General features: G+C 43.0%; 1 protein-coding gene across 2 annotated transcripts in view; it reads left to right on the top strand.

The window, feature by feature from the left end:
- LOC133019657 (FRAS1-related extracellular matrix protein 2-like) overlaps positions 1 to 19,346 on the top strand; it is a 64,464-nt gene that overhangs the window by 32,162 nt on the left and 12,956 nt on the right. For both annotated transcript variants that reach the window (XM_061086213.1, XM_061086212.1), the window contains exons 4-11: positions 1,563 to 1,793; positions 6,332 to 6,457; positions 8,099 to 8,350; positions 16,865 to 17,014; positions 17,126 to 17,335; positions 18,284 to 18,481; positions 18,860 to 19,024; positions 19,112 to 19,294. In XM_061086213.1, the coding sequence (XP_060942196.1) occupies positions 1,563 to 1,793; positions 6,332 to 6,457; positions 8,099 to 8,350; positions 16,865 to 17,014; positions 17,126 to 17,335; positions 18,284 to 18,481; positions 18,860 to 19,024; positions 19,112 to 19,294 (1,515 nt within the window). The remainder of the gene's footprint in view (positions 1 to 1,562; positions 1,794 to 6,331; positions 6,458 to 8,098; positions 8,351 to 16,864; positions 17,015 to 17,125; positions 17,336 to 18,283; positions 18,482 to 18,859; positions 19,025 to 19,111; positions 19,295 to 19,346) is intronic.

The raw sequence follows: 19,346 nt of genomic DNA, 5'->3' as shown, positions 1-19,346 counted from the left end.
ATTCAAAACTCTATTTTAAAGATGTATGGAACGTTGAGTTTCAACTCTCCACTGTGCATTCTTCCATCACATGCACAGATAATTCCCAGCATCCTTCACTCTACAGCAGGGCTATTGAGGCCTGCTGTAGTGTGCAGGACTAGTCAGGTAAGTTTCGATGATATTACTGGAGAAAATATATTAGCATGCTGATTGAGGATTGTTCATCTGTTCATCTAGCCTATTTCCATACATTAATCCATCAATTATAAAATATTTTTACAGACGATTCCAATTGTTTGGCTAACTATTTATATCTCTGGCATTGCATTAGCGTTTTTTTACAAACTTTTTTCTCATCTTAATCTACAGAACAATGCCACGTGCACTCATGTCTCATGTGTGGAGACATTTCACCACAGCCAATGTAGAAGGAAAGGCTGTGTACATTTATAAATACTGTGCAAAGACCTATGTTAAGAATGACATAACAATGCAGAAGCATATAGTCAAGTGCCCAAAGTTTCCTCAGGGCTCAAATCAGCCTATGACAATACTAAAGGTTTATATTTATGCCTGTATATGACAAGGTAAATACATATAGTATAAATTACCAACAACATTTCCAGTTTATTCCCGTTAATTCCCGTTAATTCCCATTAATTCCCGTATATTCCCGTTAATTCCCATGGAAAGTTTCCAACTTTGATATTCCCGGAATTTTGCAACCCTAATTGTCAATAATTAAAATCACACAAGATCCTCACAAGAGCACAGTAACAGAAATCAGAGTCAAAGTTTGTATTTCTGCACGTGTGATTATCGTCAGTTTATTATTTGCATACAACACTCACCTCTCGCTGTGTGTGAGACTTAATGCATCGAGTCCTGTCTCCGTGTTTGTCACTGCTCTCTTTCCACTGCTTGGGAAACAAATCCTTTTAATTTACAAGAACATGCATCAAGCAGACAGGCCTGTATCTTCTCACGCTGTTTCTATGAATGCAGACAGTGGGAGATGAACAACACATTTCCGAATGTAACACGTTATTGTGTGGCTTATCCCACCTGGGTTTCCTTGATGTGTGCTTTAATCTGGAACCCAGTCGCTCTCCTGCTTTGAAGAAGGTGTGCCGATGAGCCTGAGTGTTAGACACATCTCTGTAAAGTGGTATCACATGAAAAAGACTCATTATAAATGAAATAAGAGACATTTTGAAGGGAAGAGAAGAGACACACAAACACACACACACACACACACACACACCAAACAGCCGTGGAAGCTAATCCATCTGCGTGAGGTGAATATGTTTATTTAAACGCCTCAGTCACAAATTCATTTCACACATTTCGGAGGCTGTGTAAGTGATCAGGGAAGAAAAACAGATGCAGCGCTCATTTCACACGTCTCTCTGAGCAACATTAAAGGGTGTGAATGTGTTATCTGCTTTTCATCTGTTTCTCTCTCTCCTGCCTGACACGTTTTCATGGTCGTTTTCTTTGCTTTGTCTCAAACTTTATTACTCACCCGGCCTCCTCTCTTTGTGTCTCTCTCTCTCTTCCCTTCCACGTCCGTCCCTCAGGCATCGGCACCCAGGACGGCAGTTCGAAGAAGGACGAGGATTTCAAGGGTAAGTCCCAGAGGCAGGTCCAGTTCAACCCGGGGCAGACCAGAGCCACGTGGCGGGTCCGGATCCTCACTGACGGGAAGTACGAGCAGGCCGAGACCTTCCAGATTTTGCTTTCCGAGCCGGTGATGGCAGTGATGGAGTTCCCCCCCACAGCAACAGTGGAGATCCTGGACCCCAGCGATGGTCAGTACATCCCCCACAAATATCATAGCCTTCATTTAGATACTTGACTATATTGTAACTGAAAACATTTACTCAAGTACTGTGCTCACGGTTTTAAGGGTTATTTTACGCTCCTCAATACCTCAACTCCAGCACATTTCCGATTTTTATTGCACTTTCTTATTCCGCCCGCATTTATCCGACAGTTTTAGTTGCGGTTTCAAATTATTAATGCAAAATATAATCAGCTGATAAATTATGAATACGAGACTTTAGCTTGTGAGAGACTATTCCTACACTGTGGTGTTGCCTCTTTTATTTAAGTAGAAGAGATGCGATTAGTTGTTGTGAATTATTTGTGCTCATTTGGTCTCAAATGATTTCCCCTCCTGGAATAAAGCATTTCTAGATAGTGAGATTGTGGTTAGCACAAAGTGTTGGGATTCGATCACACACTGTAAATAAAGATGGACAACTTGTCGGATCTCGGAAAAGTGAAGCCAGATCTCCCTGATTGCCTCCTGGTGGCTGGTCACAGTATAGATCATTAACCGTTCCTCAATGCTAGTTTATGGGACATGGACCAAACCAAGAAATTAAAGGTTTCAGAAGGGTAAGATGGCTGCACTGGTGTCTAAGAAGCAACAGAACCATATATGTATGGTTGTGAACGGTTGTTGTCTTTGTACGCTGCCCCTCCTCTCGCCCAATGGGGGATGGACTCCAGCCCCCCTGGGACCCTCAAAGGATGAGTGGTATAGATAATGGATTGGAACTGAGTGAAATAGATACAAATGCAGAATATTAGGGGTTGGAAATATTAATCTATCACAGGGATGCCCAAACTTTTCTGTATATGACAGTTGATTGGCAGCTGCATGTCGATATTTGTTTTTATTCAGATTTTGTCCCTATTCCACTTTCATTATTCAAAAATGAAAATCAAATGAAAGATCCACGGGGGAACAATACGGAGGATTGAAAATACAAGATAATACAATATAAACAAATTGTTTCTTTGCTTTGCTCACCTGAACAAACAGGAGCATCTGTGAGAACACTGACTGACGTCTATAATGAACACAGCACAGGATCCCAGCTGCCACTCAAGAATTCCTGTTACACGGCCATAAAAAATACACAACGCTTTTCCATATATATCGCTGTTTTGCTGTGTGAGGCATCAGTCAACTTGGCAGACACAGAATGAAGAATTGTCAATATTAACATTGACTTCTGTAGATCTCCTTTCATGTCAAATCTGCCCTGAAGGCAATCATGGGGAATATCATGTTGACATGACAGCCGGCAGAGATTTGTTGTGTTTTGCTTTTTACTGAGTAGAAGATTTGCTTCTGAAAAGCCAATAAAAAGCAGCATAATTTGAATATGATTGACAGGACAAGTTAAAGGTTATCGATAGGCCAAGTTAAGCCTTTCAAAGTAACTTGCCTTGCCCCTAATGGTTATAAACTCTCAAAGAAACAGTCACATAAAAAGTAAGTCTTTTCTTTCCCACTCTCTTTCATCCTCTGTTTTTTCGTCTTTGCCTGAACATTTTGGAATTAATAGAATATTGAGTTGCGCGACAACTCTGTGCAACTTTTAGGTAATTAAAGATGTGCAAGCAGTAAACAGAAAAGAAAACCACTGGTTCCATTACAATGACACACAACAGCTGCTTTCGTCACACTCATTTGTCTTCTCGTTCCCTCTCTTTCTCTCTCTCTTTTCGCTGTGTCTTGATCTCTCTCGCCTCCTCTTCCCCTCACACGTCCTTTTCAATCCGTCCTCCCCTGTGGGTTAATTATGTTGTGTGCAGAGGGTAGGTTGGGTGGGGGGGGGGGTGGTTTGTTTTCTATCATCTCCAGAGATTGTTTTAATGTGACAGAGATGTGCCACTCTGTGCTCTAATGGGCCGGCGAAGCCCTGGCAGTGCCCGTGGCGTTAGCTGTATCCCGGCGTTCGATCGCTAATGATGAGAACGAGCTTTGTCTGGTCTCCTGGTTAGCCGTGAGATCCCCCCCCCCCCCCCACCCCCCCCCCCTAGGGGACATATCAGCGAGGCTAATATCAGCTCTACAGCGGATCACTAAGCTTTAACCAAAATTAAAGGGAGCATAACAAGCTGGATTTGTTCTCGCTGCGTGGACGCTCTCTCTGTTTATCTGCATGAACGCCCCGGAGCTCTTCTTCTCCATTGTTTTCTCTTTCTTAGAACGCGTGCTCTCCACCACCCATCTGCACTGGGTACACTGGTACACCCACTCTTAAGTGCTGCGGCAATAACAAACTTTGTGTAATTACAGGGTGTGAGAGCCTGGCTTTCCTCCTCCAAAACTTTATGACTTTCTTTCATATATAATTCATGCACAATGCTGAGTCAAGATGAAGGTGGTCGCCTGCTGTTCGGCTGTTTGCTGCAGCCTCTTGCCATAATCGCTGGTATCTTTCTCACTTTCTGCACAGCAAGGACACCGTATATCAGTGGAGCTGTTGCTCGACCACATTTTGCGTCAAGGTCACCGCACTAAATGATGAACAACTGCTCCCTCAGTGGTAATGTTTTAGTGTGAAACCACAAGGCCAGCTGCAGTCGGGTTTTTCTGTAATTATGGGAGCTTTGTCTCAGTTAGGACGGGAAATCTGTTGACTAATGTAGTGCACATAAAACCAGCGAGTGCATCTTGTGGAGCTGTTGCATTGAACTGTGTTAGGTTACATGGTGTAATCGGTTTGTTTGTTTACCTTCACGTTACACTGGAGGTATTTGGCTGATGGGAATAACCAGCGTGGCAACAGCAGGAAACAAACGATCCCTGCATCCTTAGATTATTCATAAAAAGATCAATAATGGAGACGGCGTAGAAATGAAAAGCCAAACAGAGTCTATTTGTTGGATTGTTGTCTAGTTGTTTTTCCTTCTTTTTGCCAAGAGAGGATCAGGATCAGGTGAAGCCGTCCACTGTTCTAACACCTTCTGCAAAAAAAAAGATGTATTTTTTTTCTCCACATTAATGTTTTAAAGTGACTGTATCCAAGAGGGGCACTTGACCCACTTGGCTGGAAATTTGCCTTTTTAAATCTTGGATGGACTTAGAGGCACTAGAAGAACGAAGTGTGAGGTGAACTGTAAAAAGAGCTGCGAAGAGAGGAGGTTGGTGAGAGGGGAAGAATCTGGTGTGTGTGTGTGTGTGTGTGTGTGTGTGTGTGTGTGTGTGTGTGTGTGTGTGTGTGTGTGTGTGTGTGTGTGTGTGTGTGTGTGTGTGTGTGTGTGTGTGTGTGTGTGTGTGCATGTTCCCGCACTTTGGGACTTGTGACATAAACACCCACCTTGTCGGGACCAGTCGTCCTCAGGGAGACTGAAGCCTTATGAGGCCAAACATCATTTCTGAGGTCCTGGTTAAGGTTAGAATTCAGGTTAGGCCGTCCACAGCGTATAATATTCAATGCAACGCCCCCGACAAATACAGCTGCACAGACTTGTGAGTGCACGCACATATGTAGTGTGTGTGTGGAATAGGTAAGACCCTGATCCCCTGCTACGAGCCCCCCAGGGAGGGACAAATTGTGGGCCCGGGCAGAAAGAAGAAATGGAAGCGATGGGAGAAGACTGAGAGGAGAGAGAGAGAGGACGATTTGGGGAGTTACCAAGAGAAAAGAGCAATGCTGGACCCCCTGCGGTTTGTGAGATTGTGTTTGTTGATGACTTCATCTCAAAGAATCATCTCAGGTGTTGATCTGCTTTTTACGCCGGGCGTTGAGTCAAACGTCCTCGTCTGTTTTCTCTTCTCATGCTCACACGCTGGCCTTTGTAATGCAAGTTTAGGTTTCGCAAACCAAGCCACAAGTGTCTCTCAGTTCCCATCTCTCACTCACTCACTCATTTATTCTCTCGCTTTAAGGGAGAGCAGGAAGGGAGTGCACTCACAAGAAGATCTGTGATGAGCTGAGAGTCGGTCCGAGCTGTATTTTTTATTGGTCCCTGCGCGTCCGTGGAAAGACGCTCCAACATTTATTGTTTCTATAACGCCAGTAAGCTCTCTGCTTTGATAGATGATGCTTTCACTGGCTCTAAGTCTCTCTCTCAATCACAGCCTCCTCTCAGAGATGAAGAGAGGCGGGGGGGGAGAGTGAGAAGGAGAATAAGAGAGTGATGGCTGGGCTGACCCCTCGGTGGAGAGAGCTGTCGATACGTGAACCTCCCGGCTGGGTCGCTCTGTGGGAGGAGCTCAGCGCCTGCGACACACCAGGCAGGAAGAGACACTTTCAGCAGGGGTCTCTTTGAAGAGCACCTCTGGTTGCATCGAACTGGAAACTGATGGAGGGTTCTTTTTGAATATGAATAAGTACGCTGCAGGATCAACACTTCAATGGGTCTGAATAAAAAAAAAAAATATAGCAACCGAGGCTCACTAATGCAGAGCCAGAACAAAAGCGGGTGCCGGTCCACGGTGGCCTAATGCACTGTGGATTTTTTTCGCAGATTGTTATCCATATCATTACCCTTTTATTTCCTCCCCCCACCACTTATTCTCTCTTCTCCTTCTCCTCCGCAGAGTCGACTGTGTTCTTCCCCGAGCAGAGCCACTCGGTGCAGGAGGACGTCGGGGAGCTTTTCATCCCGGTGCACCGCAGCGGAGACATCAGCCAGGAGCTCATGGTGGTCTGCTTCACACAGCAGGGTACGGACCGGCCGGCTCTCACCTCGTATAACCCGTTTATCCTCAGTCCCACCGCCGTCTACCGGCTTTGAACTTATGAAATGGAGTTGGTTGTTATTATTGAAAGTCTTGATGCACCCGTTTTTCGGACCACAGGTACTCATGTGCATCATATATGAATCTCAGGTATAGATGTGAAATTAGCATCTTATAATATTAAATAAATGATATAATTGATTGAATATTTATTTAAGCCTTGGAAAACACATTGAGGGACAAGACCCTCATTTACAATGGTGCCGAGGGTACAATAAAAAGTTGATACATTGAATAAATAAGAATGAAATAAATATGCATATATATATATATATATACAGTAATACAAGGTATAAAACAATTCGTCAGTATAAAATACTATGGCCAAGTCAACTAGCAGTTACAATCACTGCAGGAGAAGTCAGACTCGAGAACTCCCTCAATGAAACAAATGAGCACAACCTCAAAGATTTTTGGACCTCATTCCAAATGTAGGGTGCTTTATAACAGAAAGCTGTCTTCCCCAAGTTAGTCTTATATGTATAATAATATAATACGTGATCATACTTTCACCCATTTTTATTCCTGCGTGTTCAAATCTAACAAATGCAAACACAATATCTACCATGCTTGAAAAATGCCAGAATTCCCCTTTAACTTTCTGCTCAAGAGTCTATCTGAGTCCATTTTAAATGCTGCCGTACATATTGATATAGTTTAATGTTAATAAACCAGTGTGTACGATGCATTGTGTTTGAAACACAGCAGTGCAGCGGGAGAGAAGCAGTTCAACTCACATTTACATTTCACAAATAAAACGAAGCAGCAGGAGCTCGGCAGCGTCTCAATCGGCTGTAAAATCCTCTTTGTGGTTTTTTTCAGATCAGCTTCCATTTAAACTCCACCACAGCTCAACTCTCTTTGGAACAATACAAATTATTTTTAATTGTTTACTTGCGGCTGGTGACAATGTGTGAAAAGTGACAGATTTTTATCCCGCATGCCCTCATGCATGAAATAAACGGAGCTAAAAGTGCAGAGATAATTAATTCACTGATTAGAATAATTAATGTGCCTTTGTTAAATGACAAAAAAAGGTTTAAATGCGGGGGTGGTCTGTTCCTTTTGTGTTCTCATATTAAAACTGACCTGGTGCACTTACTGTAATTAAAAGGTCCAACCTTCACCAGCCATTATGGCTACTTTAACAGTCTGAATTTCAATAAAGTGAAAGGGAGCCGTGCAGGTTATTGCTGATTGCCTGACAAGCCACCTGCAGCATGAAGACGTTTGTTACTTGATGTGTTTTGAAGTTTTGAAACTTTGCCACCACTTCTTTTTCACTATTTTCTTTACATCAAAGTCAGCTGAGTCTGAATATGTATCTAAAAATTACTAGTTCAAATGCGGTGAATCCATAATAGATAAATATGTGCCTGAAGCAGATCGCTCAGTATTCCCAAAATAAGAGATGCTGTTTAAAAAAAACATTATATGTGCTGAGGGCTCCAGTTTTCTGATGCCATTTAAAAATACATTATGTTCTAATGATGCATCTTCAACAACTTAAATGTTTAGAATGTTTGAAATGTCCTCACTCCCCCCCCTGTCCTCTCGTCTCTGAAGGATCTGCCTCGGGAACCATCCCCACCACCGTCCTGTCCTACTCAGACTACATCTCCCGTCCGGAGGAGCACGGCAGCATCCTGCGCTTCGACAAGGGCGAGCGGGAGAAGCTGTGTCGCGTGATGATCATCGACGACTCTCTGTACGAGGGAGACGAGAGCTTCAACGTCACGCTGTCGCTGCCCGTCGGGGGACGACTGGGAAAACACTACCCCACCTCCAGGGTCAACATCTTGGAGGACATGGATGACGGTAGGTCCTTTTGTCTCACTGGTGTGAACTAAACGTGAAAAACATCTGCTGACATCTTTGTTTTCCCCATTTCTCAGACACTATTTTCCCAAATAAGAAAGTACGTCAGTGCACACACTCATAGATATCTGTCTTTTTTCAAGATCAATTAATTTAAAGTTAAACCCTTATTGCCTGATTAATTTCCAATAATATAAAAAAAAAAAAAAAAATCATTTGTGTTTTTGGCTGTCATACAGATGCTAAATTAAGTGGAGATTGTTAATTTCAATATAGCATATACCATCGATATAAAATGTAGGTATGAGGCAAATTAGCGACATTAGGCATAATGGGGCATAACCGTAATTTAACAAATTTACAGTCTCTGGTATGTAGATTATTTTATTGATGCTGCTTTTGCTTGAAATTGTAAAGAACAACATATGTTTCTGTACAACCATTGCTGTTCCATCAACACGGTATTTCAAATACTGCTTAATATCTCAAAATAACTTTGCTGCACAGTACCAAGGGGCTAGTATGTATTTTCAACTCCGACCACTAGAAAGTACTTCCAATACCTTCATGGTACGTGTAGTATTTGCATCATCAGGCATTGGTGGGGCATCGGTAAAAAGACCGGAAAAGGGTTTAAGGCAAATTCGCGACATTCGTCAACAAATGGTTAAGAAAAAATCCTGGAACAATGATCAAAATATACTGGTATACTCTTAGCCCATGTCCTGTTCTCCCACTGAGTTTAATGGTAATGTGCCCTTTAGTTTCTGTGGAATGCTGCTAACTATCAGACCAATAAACCAAACAAACACAGATAAAAAACATAACCTCCTTGGCAGAGGTAACATGATGTGAGATCCTTTGCCTCTGTGATGTCTCAGTTTCTTACTTCCCACCAGTTTCTATCTCCACTGATCTTTTTGTGAAAGCCAGAATAACTCTACAGAGAAAACTTTCAAATCCAACTCTGTTTAAACTCTTTTTTCTCCCCCTGAACGTGCTGTACCCAAATCACACGGATGAGAGGGCGTAGTGAACTTTGCAAAAAAAACACATCTCATCTCCAAAGAGAGGTTGAGAGGATTTTAATTTCATATCTGCCTAATGTGTGCACGTGTGCGTGTTGCTGTAAGGTTAAATAACACATGCATATATGCAGGTTTCAGAGGCGTGTGTGAAAACAGTTTGTGGGTGTGAATTTCACAGGGTTCGAAGCTCTGGTGTTTTGAATTGTCACCAGAGCCTTGATATCACCGAGCATCTCTTAATGAAGCCTGTTTACAAACCTAGCGGGTGTTGAGCCATGTAGGATAAGAGAACAGCCTGACAGAAACCCTAGCTGCGCTCGCTGGAGACCGATGGAATAACACCCGCAGTCGTTCAGACAGTTTTTGTTTTTTTTTAACAATATTTTTTATTGAAGTTTCAAGTGCATATCAAACTTTATGCAGAATTTACAAACATTTTCATTTACATCCCCTCGAACAGCCACTCATTCACACAGACATAGAAAAAATAAATAAATAAAATGGACAATGACAACAGACATCAAACTAATGGAGTAAAAAATAAAATAAATAAAAATAAAAATAAGAAAAAAAAGGCAGGATCATTTCACAACCTGTTGTTCAGTCAGTGTTATCTGTTTCATTGGTCAAAAATGACATAAATGATTCCCAAATACAAACAAACTCCTCCTGTTTACCTTTAACAATGTATGTCAATCTCTCCAGTCCAAGACAAGTCATCATCTCCTTCTTCCATATTGCCAGTGATGGTGGTTCTACATTTTTGTTCAGACAGTTTTTACCCACACAGGGCTCCGGAGGGACGGTATTATCACACACATGTCCCCGGTCTGGTTTCATCATATGTACGGACAAGGTATATCAAGGTATACATCTTCCGAAAGGCGGAGATACGTGGAGGAGATTTATCTGGGGACAGACAAGCCTGCTGGGAAATACCTGTTCCAATCTACAGGCGCCTCTCCACCATCTCACTATTCTGCATTGATTTACTTTATAGACTTGGAGAGATTGAATGTCCCGGCTCAAGGTTTTTTGTTAAATGCCACGCTATAGATTGTTGCACTAAAATTCATACTTTCTTTCCTGGAGATGAAGGATGAGAGGAGCTGCAGTGCAATAAATTTAGGTCAAATACCAGCAATTTAACAAAGAGCCATACGGAGAGAGTGAAGAAAAGTTTGTTCCTGTCCTTGTAGACTGCGGCTGTCTTTGTAAAGGTCTGCGAGCGCCTCTATTGATCATCTATCAAGACAAATGACGAGTGCAAAGACCGCCCTTGTTTTTCTGTTAGTGAAAACCAAGCAACACTTGAAGCCCCCCCAGTTCTTACCAGTGTTTTACCTTGAGTTCTGAGGATCATGCATCAGCTAAGAAGCTTTTCAGATACAAATTTAATTATGTTTTTTAATTCTTTGTAATCGAGTGTTCTCTCGACACCGACCTATTCGTCATGTTTTACAGCTGCAAATGAGTTTCTACATTTAGCTTTGAATAACTACAGAGGAAATAAAAGAAAGTGTATTTCAGCCACTCTTCTCCATGTTACTGGACGGGAGATCGGCCTAAAAAGTCCAAATAAATGTGAAAATACATTTCTCAAAGATGCTTTCTGTTATTTCAGGTTGTTCTCATCACACTGACGTATCTGCAAGAGATTTCTCTGATGAGTTTGGTTTTAATTAGTCACTCGATGCTATGAAAACAAGATGAGACTTCAGGATTGACAGCAGAGACTGGCTCTGAATGTCATCATCTGTTGAAGATGGCAGCATTCGTGTCTGGGATATTTTGGATTTGTTTTTCTATAGTGGGAGGAAGTGGAGATGAGTCGTCCATCTTTATGTACAGGCTATGTTTTCGACCTCACAGGTTCTTTTTCAGGGTGGAAATAACGCTCTAAATATACAGCACACCAGAATATTGCATATCTCCTCAGCCTAAAACATGTTTTTGTTGATGACAGTTATTTCCTTTTGTAGACGCTCTCACTTCCTCCTCAGTAGCTCTTTTCATATCAGCAGAATATGATTGTAACATAAAGAAACGTGTCAGTGCAGAGCTGTCATTTTACTGTCAGGTTGATAAATGAAACAATGGACTTACAACGGAATTCTTATTTAAGGACACAAACAACTGTGCCAAATTGAATATTTGCGTGTGTGTGTGCGTCTGTGTGTGTTTGTGGAGGCATCTTGGGACTAGTTAACAAGAAAGCGTGACACACTCTCTGATTGTTAGTAAATTGTCAGAAGACTCACGGTGCTGAGTTCAAAGACATGGAAATGTGTTTGTGAAAGCCAAACTCCAGTGAGAGATGATGTGTCATTTTTAGCCTCCCAAAGGATGAAGCAGCGTCTGGCAGTGCTCTACTACCTGCACCCAGCCACTCACGCTGCAGCCTCCCTCACTTCAGTTCATCCCCAGCTCCCCAAGGGGGGGGGGTGTTTACTTGTATACGTGTCTGCATGTGTCTGCTGTGCATGTGTGTGCTCATTTTGCTTCTGTCTGGGCAGCCTGTGTGAACGCTGCATCTCAGACCCGGGCATCAAAGGTAACAGGGGAGAAAAGCACTTGAGCAGCTCGGAGTGTGACTGCCAGAAGTTGCTCGAGTCCTATTTTTCCTTCCCCCAGGTCAAAGTCAAGTTCAGTCTGCTGCTCCGCTTCCATCTACTCCTCCGCCACCACCGCTCGCTCCCTCTTCTCACATATACAGTCCTTCTCTCACTTAAGCGGAGAAAAAAAAATAGAAAAGGGCCCAGGGGTGTCTGCTAGATTTAGTACTTTATCAGATTAAACTCTACAGTACCTGTCTGCCTGCGTGCCGCGCTGCGCATGGCTGAGCTCCCTGACTCAAAGTGAGTGTTGTCATCTCCTTGTACCCTGCCAAGGAGAGAGGGCACTGGGGCTCGCTCGCCCGGGTGCATATACGGCCACAGCTGAGTTTGTGGAATTGTAGATTAGCTCGGAGTACTTCTCAGCGACCCAGTCCTCCATTTCAATTCTAGGGCGGCCTTGCTGTTGTCCGCACCCTTAAAGAAACTATTCTTCACGTCGTGCCCTCGCTGTAAATAATTATTTTCCACTATTAGGAGATAAATTGCAGCTAGGGTTGCAAAAATATCGGGAATTAACCGGAATTAACCGGAATAAACTGGAAATGTTGTGGGTAATTTATACTAACTGTATTTACCTTGTCATATACAGACATAAATATAAACATTTTGTTGTGTCATAGGCTGATTTGAGCCCTGAGGAAACTTTGGGCACTTGACTATATGCTTCTGCATCTTTGTGTCATTCTTAACATAAGTCTTTGCACAGTATTTGCAAATGTACACAGCCTTTCCTTCTACACTGGATGGGGTGAAATATCAATTGATGGATAAATGAATGGAAATAGGCTAGATGAACAGATGAACAATCCTCAATCAGCATGCTAATATATTTTCCCCAGTAATATCATGGAAACTTACCTGACTAGTCCTGCACACTACAGCAGGCCTCAATAGCCCTGCTGTAGAGTGAAGGATGCTGGGAGTTATCTGTGCATGTGATGGAAGAATGCACAACGGAGGGTTGAAACTCAACGTGCAGCGTGTGCTGCATTCCATACATCTTTAACATAGAGTTTTGAATGATGTTTTTATTGCTCAGCGTTTAATTTGCATAGTTTTTTTTTTTCAAAATTCCCAAAATTCCCGAGCTTAATATTCCGTGGAAAGTTTCCGGAAATTTACCGGAAACTTTCCGCCCCTTTGCAACCCTAATTGCAGCAGACTTAGAAATAGAGAGATTGTGTTTCACTTGTTGTCTTCATAAGAGGAATTGACTGCATGTTATCCAGGCTTCTCTGGACGTAACGATCCCTCTAAGTGCTTTACACCACAGTTCACAGCACTTCTTTAAATAGCACTTCTCTAACACACACGCACACGTTGATGATACATCCATCATCAGGGGGCCATGCGTGGTTCAGTTTCTGCCGAGGGAGACTTTGACGTGGACTAGAGGAGCTGGGGATCGATCCTACAACCTTCCATTTTGCGGATGACCCTCGATACCTCCGGAGCCGCAGCCGCCCCCATTGCAAGGCAACACGTTCCATTCATTAAAAAAGATACACGTAATTTGAATTACAAATGTTTCTACTTTACATACGTGGTGGTTAGCACCGTCACCTCACAGCGAGAAGGTTCTTGTCAGCGTGGGTTTTCTCTCCCGCTTCCTCCCACAGTCCAAAGACATGCAGATTGAGGTTAGGTTAACTGGAGACTCAGGACATGTTTGTAGATGTGAGTGTGGAGGGTTTTATCTCCGTATGTCGGCCCTGTGATTGGCTGCTGACCTGCCCAGCGTGGCACCTCGTATCTTTCCCAATGTTAACAGCAATTTGCCACATGGATGAATTGATAGATGGGCATATGTTCCATCTTTCGCCATACAAGGAGCTAATTGTGACAATTCGCTTAGTTTTGCAACATAAAACTGAATTTAAAATTTAAAAGCAGAAGGAAGAATCATGCCTGAGCCTGAAAAAGGTGAACAATTAAAAGCAAATATTAGAAAACACGCCGATTGCTGTGGATTCACTTGGATTCAATCTTGGCCATCTACCAATTCAGAGTGGTACATGCACCTGAATTCAAACTTCCTTTGTTGCAGTATCCAGTTCCATCCAATGTTGCTTTTTTCCAAGTAGATCCATCCAAGGCACTTTTTTGACTAAATTGTAGCAGCAATTTCTACCTTACTACTACTGTTGGCTGAGCTCGGTTTGATCCTGACGCGTCTATAAAAGATGAGGAGTAGAGGTTTGTCCAGTTGGTCCCTTTGACCATTTATTGTAGAAAAGATGGTTTACAATTAGCTTGAAACAAACTAAAATACATTAAACTAAAGAGTCTCTCGTAGAGCACATCGAACGTCACAAAACATGGTCAAAAAAGTGTTGCCTTGCTCAGCCACACCCAGATGCTCTCGTGGCTGGCTCCTTTCCCCCTTGGCTCCACCCTCCGCCTCTCAGGTTCAGTTCAGGTGTCCTTTAGGTGGGGTAAAAACACCTGCAGACACAGTGTCACTCATACACACACACACACACACACACACACACACACACACACACACACACACACACACACAAACACACACACACATGCATGGCTAATAAAGAAAGATAACATAAAGGTTAATTTGGCTCCTACAGTCTGAAAACATGAATTTAAACATGATGCATGTTGCAAAACTTTCCTCTTCATCATTGCATGATCCCTCACATGCAATCGACAGTGAGAAGTATTTAACTGAAAGAAAAGCCCCTCCTCCTCGGGGGGGTGATATTTACGTGCAAACTTGTAAGATCTCATTTGTCAGCTCCTTCAAAAAAACCCAGGGCCCTTCACCGGAGCGCAGCTGAGAATGCTCCGTAAACTGTGTTTAAAGGTGCAGTGACACACGGATGTCACAATTTGGCTTTGCACCTCCCCCCCCCCCTAGCCCTCACACACACTTCAGAGTGAGAAAGCAAAGCGTGGCCCCCCGGAGGCGGCAGAGAGGATGCAGCTCTCGCTCATCAGTCGTCGCTCAGCTCCCTCTCAGGGTGTCAGGAATGTTTTCCTCGTGCGCCCGGTCGGGACACGTGTGAAAACAGACGTGTGTCAGCGCCCGAGCAGAAGTTTCCTGTGCGGCAGATTAGATCAAATATAACGTTTTACTGAAAAACAACATGAATCCGGTATCACCGCTGAGCCATGCTGTGATAAACCCTCCTTCACTAGCCCCCTCAGTATTTACCCGTGTATTTGGTCAGATGTTTTCAACCCGCCTACACAATCTGTAATTTCACCATTTAACTCTGCAGCTGTGTAAATAAATACATAAAAAAATAATCTATTTGCATGACACACGGCGCTTCATCTGTGAGGTGAAGCCGCCTGTGTAGGAGGAAGAGAAACACAGGTGCACGGAGGAGAGAAGTCTTCAGATGATTGATGTGGATATCGCTGGATATCGTCAGAGTCACAATGTAACTGCAGTAATTCCCCCTCATTATGTACACTGTGCTTAGCTTTTGTTATCTGGCCCAGTTTAATAAAATATGAAAGTTCATACATCAGTAAAGTAATATTCGGAGGAAAAAAAACTCAATCTGGACTCCGAGTGTTTGATCGTGACACAAAAAAAAACGATAATGCGCTCTCGCTATTTTTGGATTATATGCCAGAATATAAGAGAGGAGCCGAGCAAGAGAGAGAGAGAGAGAGCGGATTCTTAAAATGGAGACAGAAGAACTTTTATTCTGTCATTTTTTTTTAGACGTGACAGAGGGAGGGGGGGGGGGGGTTGCAAGAGATGAAGCTGTCAAATACTCATTGGACTGCCTCTCTCCTTTGCTGCCTCAGGAAACAATGGCAGTTCAAACGAGCCTTTGAGCAGTGGAGAGGGACGCGTTCTCTCCGTCGCACTATCTCACGATGCCACGCTCAGGGAAATGAGACACACACACACACACAGACACACACACACACACACACACACACACACGTGAGCCTTGTTTTTTCAGAGCTGACGTTAAATACTTAGTGGTTTCTGTCAGAGGAACGCTAAGACTGAGGTCAGATGAGGGGCCAAGGAAGGTCAAAGGTCACCCCACCCTTACAGTTTAATTCAGACTAATGGGCTGTCGCTGTTTGACCCCGGTGCCGGCCGCTAGTTTTACAAATACATAATGTTAGAGTGCGTGTGGCTGCCGAGGTCTAATGATGCAGCAGGTGCATGAAGAAGAAGAAGAAGACAAGTAACACTACGACTGAACAAGGAGTGAAATCACACAGCAGCAGGGAACTCAGCCACAAAGGTTGGATCGTATAAACGTTGAAGGGCATCGACATTCAGTTTCAAGGCAATGTTAGAACTAACAGAACCATGTTTCTCCTCTATTCAAATATGTATTAAAGTATTTTGCATTGAAAACAGACTGTAAGTTCAAGGCAGGATTTCAACCACAGTGAAATGAATGATCAACGAAAAACAGTGACATGATAAGAAACAGCTAAATATGAACCAAAAGTGTGAATTACACAATATTATAAGCAAACTAGAAGTCAGCAGTCAGAGGAGCAGTCTGCTTAAATTGAATTAAGCTTCACCAAATTACACACAGTTAAAGATAATAGTTCCCTTAATGACTTTTTTCATCAAGATCCATTATTTATATCCTGGGGATTTGGTGAAAATGTTGAAAAACAAAATTTGCAATGTTATAGAATGTTAAAAGACTCCCTGATGATCTGGATCCATGCAATATGTCATAGGCTCTTCTATAGCACAACCTTACACCAAGTTGTGTGGTAATCCTTCCTGTAGTTTCTCCATTATCTTAATTGCAATCAAACAGGTTGAAAACATAACCCCTTTTTGGCGATTGGCTCACACTGATATACTCCTTGTTTTATTATTTCCTTTTTGCTTTTTCTTTGCACCCCAGCTCCAGTGTTTTACTTTGGAGAGTCACAGTATCATGTGGATGAGAGTGACGGGTACGTGGAGGTCAAAGTGTGGAGGACGGGAACCGACCTGTCCAAGTCCGGCACAGTCACGGTCCGCTCTCGCAAGGCCGAGCCTGTCTCTGCGGAGGGTAAGCTCATATCTACATCTACAAATAACAATCTTTCTGCATCAACTCAGCTTCTTATCGTTGTAATTTTGTCTGACCTTTCCCTCTCGCCCCCCCCTGACCTTCCACTAGCCGGCATTGACTACGTGGGCATCAGCCGGAACCTGGACTTTGCCCCGGGCGTCAGCATGCAGACCTTCAGGGTCTCCATCCTGGACGACCTGGGACAGCCGGAGCTGGAGGGGACCGAGAGCTTCGAGCTGGTTTTACGGATGCCAGTGAACGGCATTCTGGGAGAACCCGGGACGGCCAAAGTCTTCATCAACGACTCTGTGTCTGACTGTGAGTTTATATTTTCACAAGTGCAGATATATGTTTTCCCCTCAGGATTACACTCACTGTGGAGATCTTTGACTTTTTACCTAGGTTATTTAAGAATTTCCATTTCAAGGTTTTATGGTCCCCCTGAGCTATGGCTTTACTGTTTTATTTAGTGCTTATTAGCAAATATTAGCATGTTAACATTAATAAATTAAGTTGCTGAGCATTTTAACTGATGCAAACATTTGGCCTAAAGTAAATTCTCACAGAGCCCCTGGCGTGACTGTAGATTCTTGTTTTCCAATATTCTATAAGTTTGATCATATTTTGCATGAAATATTTACCATGTGTATAAAATGCATTTTTGTTTTTGCAGAATGAACTTCTCCAAGTGTTGGAAAAAATGAAATGAAAGTCTCAAAGAGTACTAATGTCTTAGCAACTTTGTTTTTAAGTTTGTCATGGGAACTTTTTTATCACTTATTTACACAATTTACTTTACTGAACACAACTTAAAGGAGACAAATTGTGCCCATTTTACCAGAGTTGATATGGTTCATTGGGGTCTTAATGAATTGTCTGAAACATATTTTGGTCAAAATATCACAAGGATCATTTAAAACAGCACCCTTTTTACCCTGTCTAAAACAGCCCTCCTCAGATTGACCTGTTTGAGAGATAGAGGAACCACAACAAATCGCGGGAGTATTTTTTTTTTCAGAGTTTTTGGGACGGTAGACATGCCAGATACCCAAATTAACGTGTAGAAGCACTACAAAAGTGGAATTTTCATAATATGTCCCCTTTAACAATTACTTTGTACTTTTTTTAATGGTTTCACAAAATTTATTAGCAATTTAAATGCAGAGAGAAATAAGCTTGTTGAAGCTTTGTCACTGGATTTGCTCTTTGATCATGATCACTGTATGTGTGCACATGTGATGATTGAACCATCCTGTTTGCTGACAGTGCCGAAGGTCCAGTTCCGCGAGCCGGTGTACACTGGAGAGGAGAGCGACGGCCAGATCTCGGTGACGGTTTACCGCAGCGGTGACATCACACACAGATCCACCGTCCGCTGCTACACCCGTCAGGGCTCCGCGCAGGTCGCCTCCGACTTTGATGAACGGCCCAACACGGACACATCCATCATCACTTTCTTACCAGGTACTTCATTGATCTCACAATTCCACCAAACAGTTCACCCCTTCTTTTACCAAACTGTCTTCTCCTCAGTGTTGACGCCTTTTTAATTAAATAAACAGCTCATCCAGGAATTACAGGTTTTTTTTATCACACAACTTTTGCCAAAATCCAGTTCCAATGTTCAACATCTTTCCTGCTGTGCTGTCACTTTCAGTTTTGTGTTTTGCTGCTAAATATATTTAACAGCTTCCAAAGGGAAGCAAAACAGGATAGAATTATGTAAATAAGACATGAGATGCTAAAGAAAGAAAAGAAATCATTGTAGAATTCCCGCTATCTTTTCTTTCACCTGAAATTTCCTGACGTGTTCCGTCACCACGCTCTTGCTGTGCTCTGCAGGCGAAGTGGAGAAGCTCTGCGTTCTGTCACTGGTTGACGACACGGTGTATGAAGAAGGAGAGGAGCTGCGGCTGGTCTTAGGAAACCCGAAGAGCAACTCCCAGTTCGGTGCGTCAGTGGGAGTCCTGAAAGAGACCCTGGTGAAGATCCAGGACACAGCTGACAGTAAGTGAGATGAAGAAAAGTTTACATCCATAACCAAACACTTTGTTGTCTTTCTGTTAAATCTGTGTCTTTCTCTTTGTGCCGTAGAACCCATCATCCGCTTCTTGGAAACCAAGTTCAGTGTTAGTGAACCGAAAGAGGCCGGCACCGTGGCGACCGTGAGGATCCCTGTGGTCCGAGTGGGGGACACGTCCAAGGTGTCGGTGGTCCGGGTTCACACCAAGGACGGGTCGGCCGTCTCCGGAGAGGACTACTTCCCCGTGTCTCAAGGTTAGACTGACACCAGCCACGTATGTTTACAGACACAGTGTGATGTTATCAA

The sequence above is a fragment of the Limanda limanda genome, chromosome 14, assembly GCF_963576545.1.
Source record: "Limanda limanda chromosome 14, fLimLim1.1, whole genome shotgun sequence".
Lineage (NCBI taxonomy): Eukaryota > Metazoa > Chordata > Actinopteri > Pleuronectiformes > Pleuronectidae > Limanda > Limanda limanda.
The sequence above is the reverse complement of the archived record's forward strand: the minus strand, read 5'-3'. Positions and strand labels throughout refer to the sequence as shown.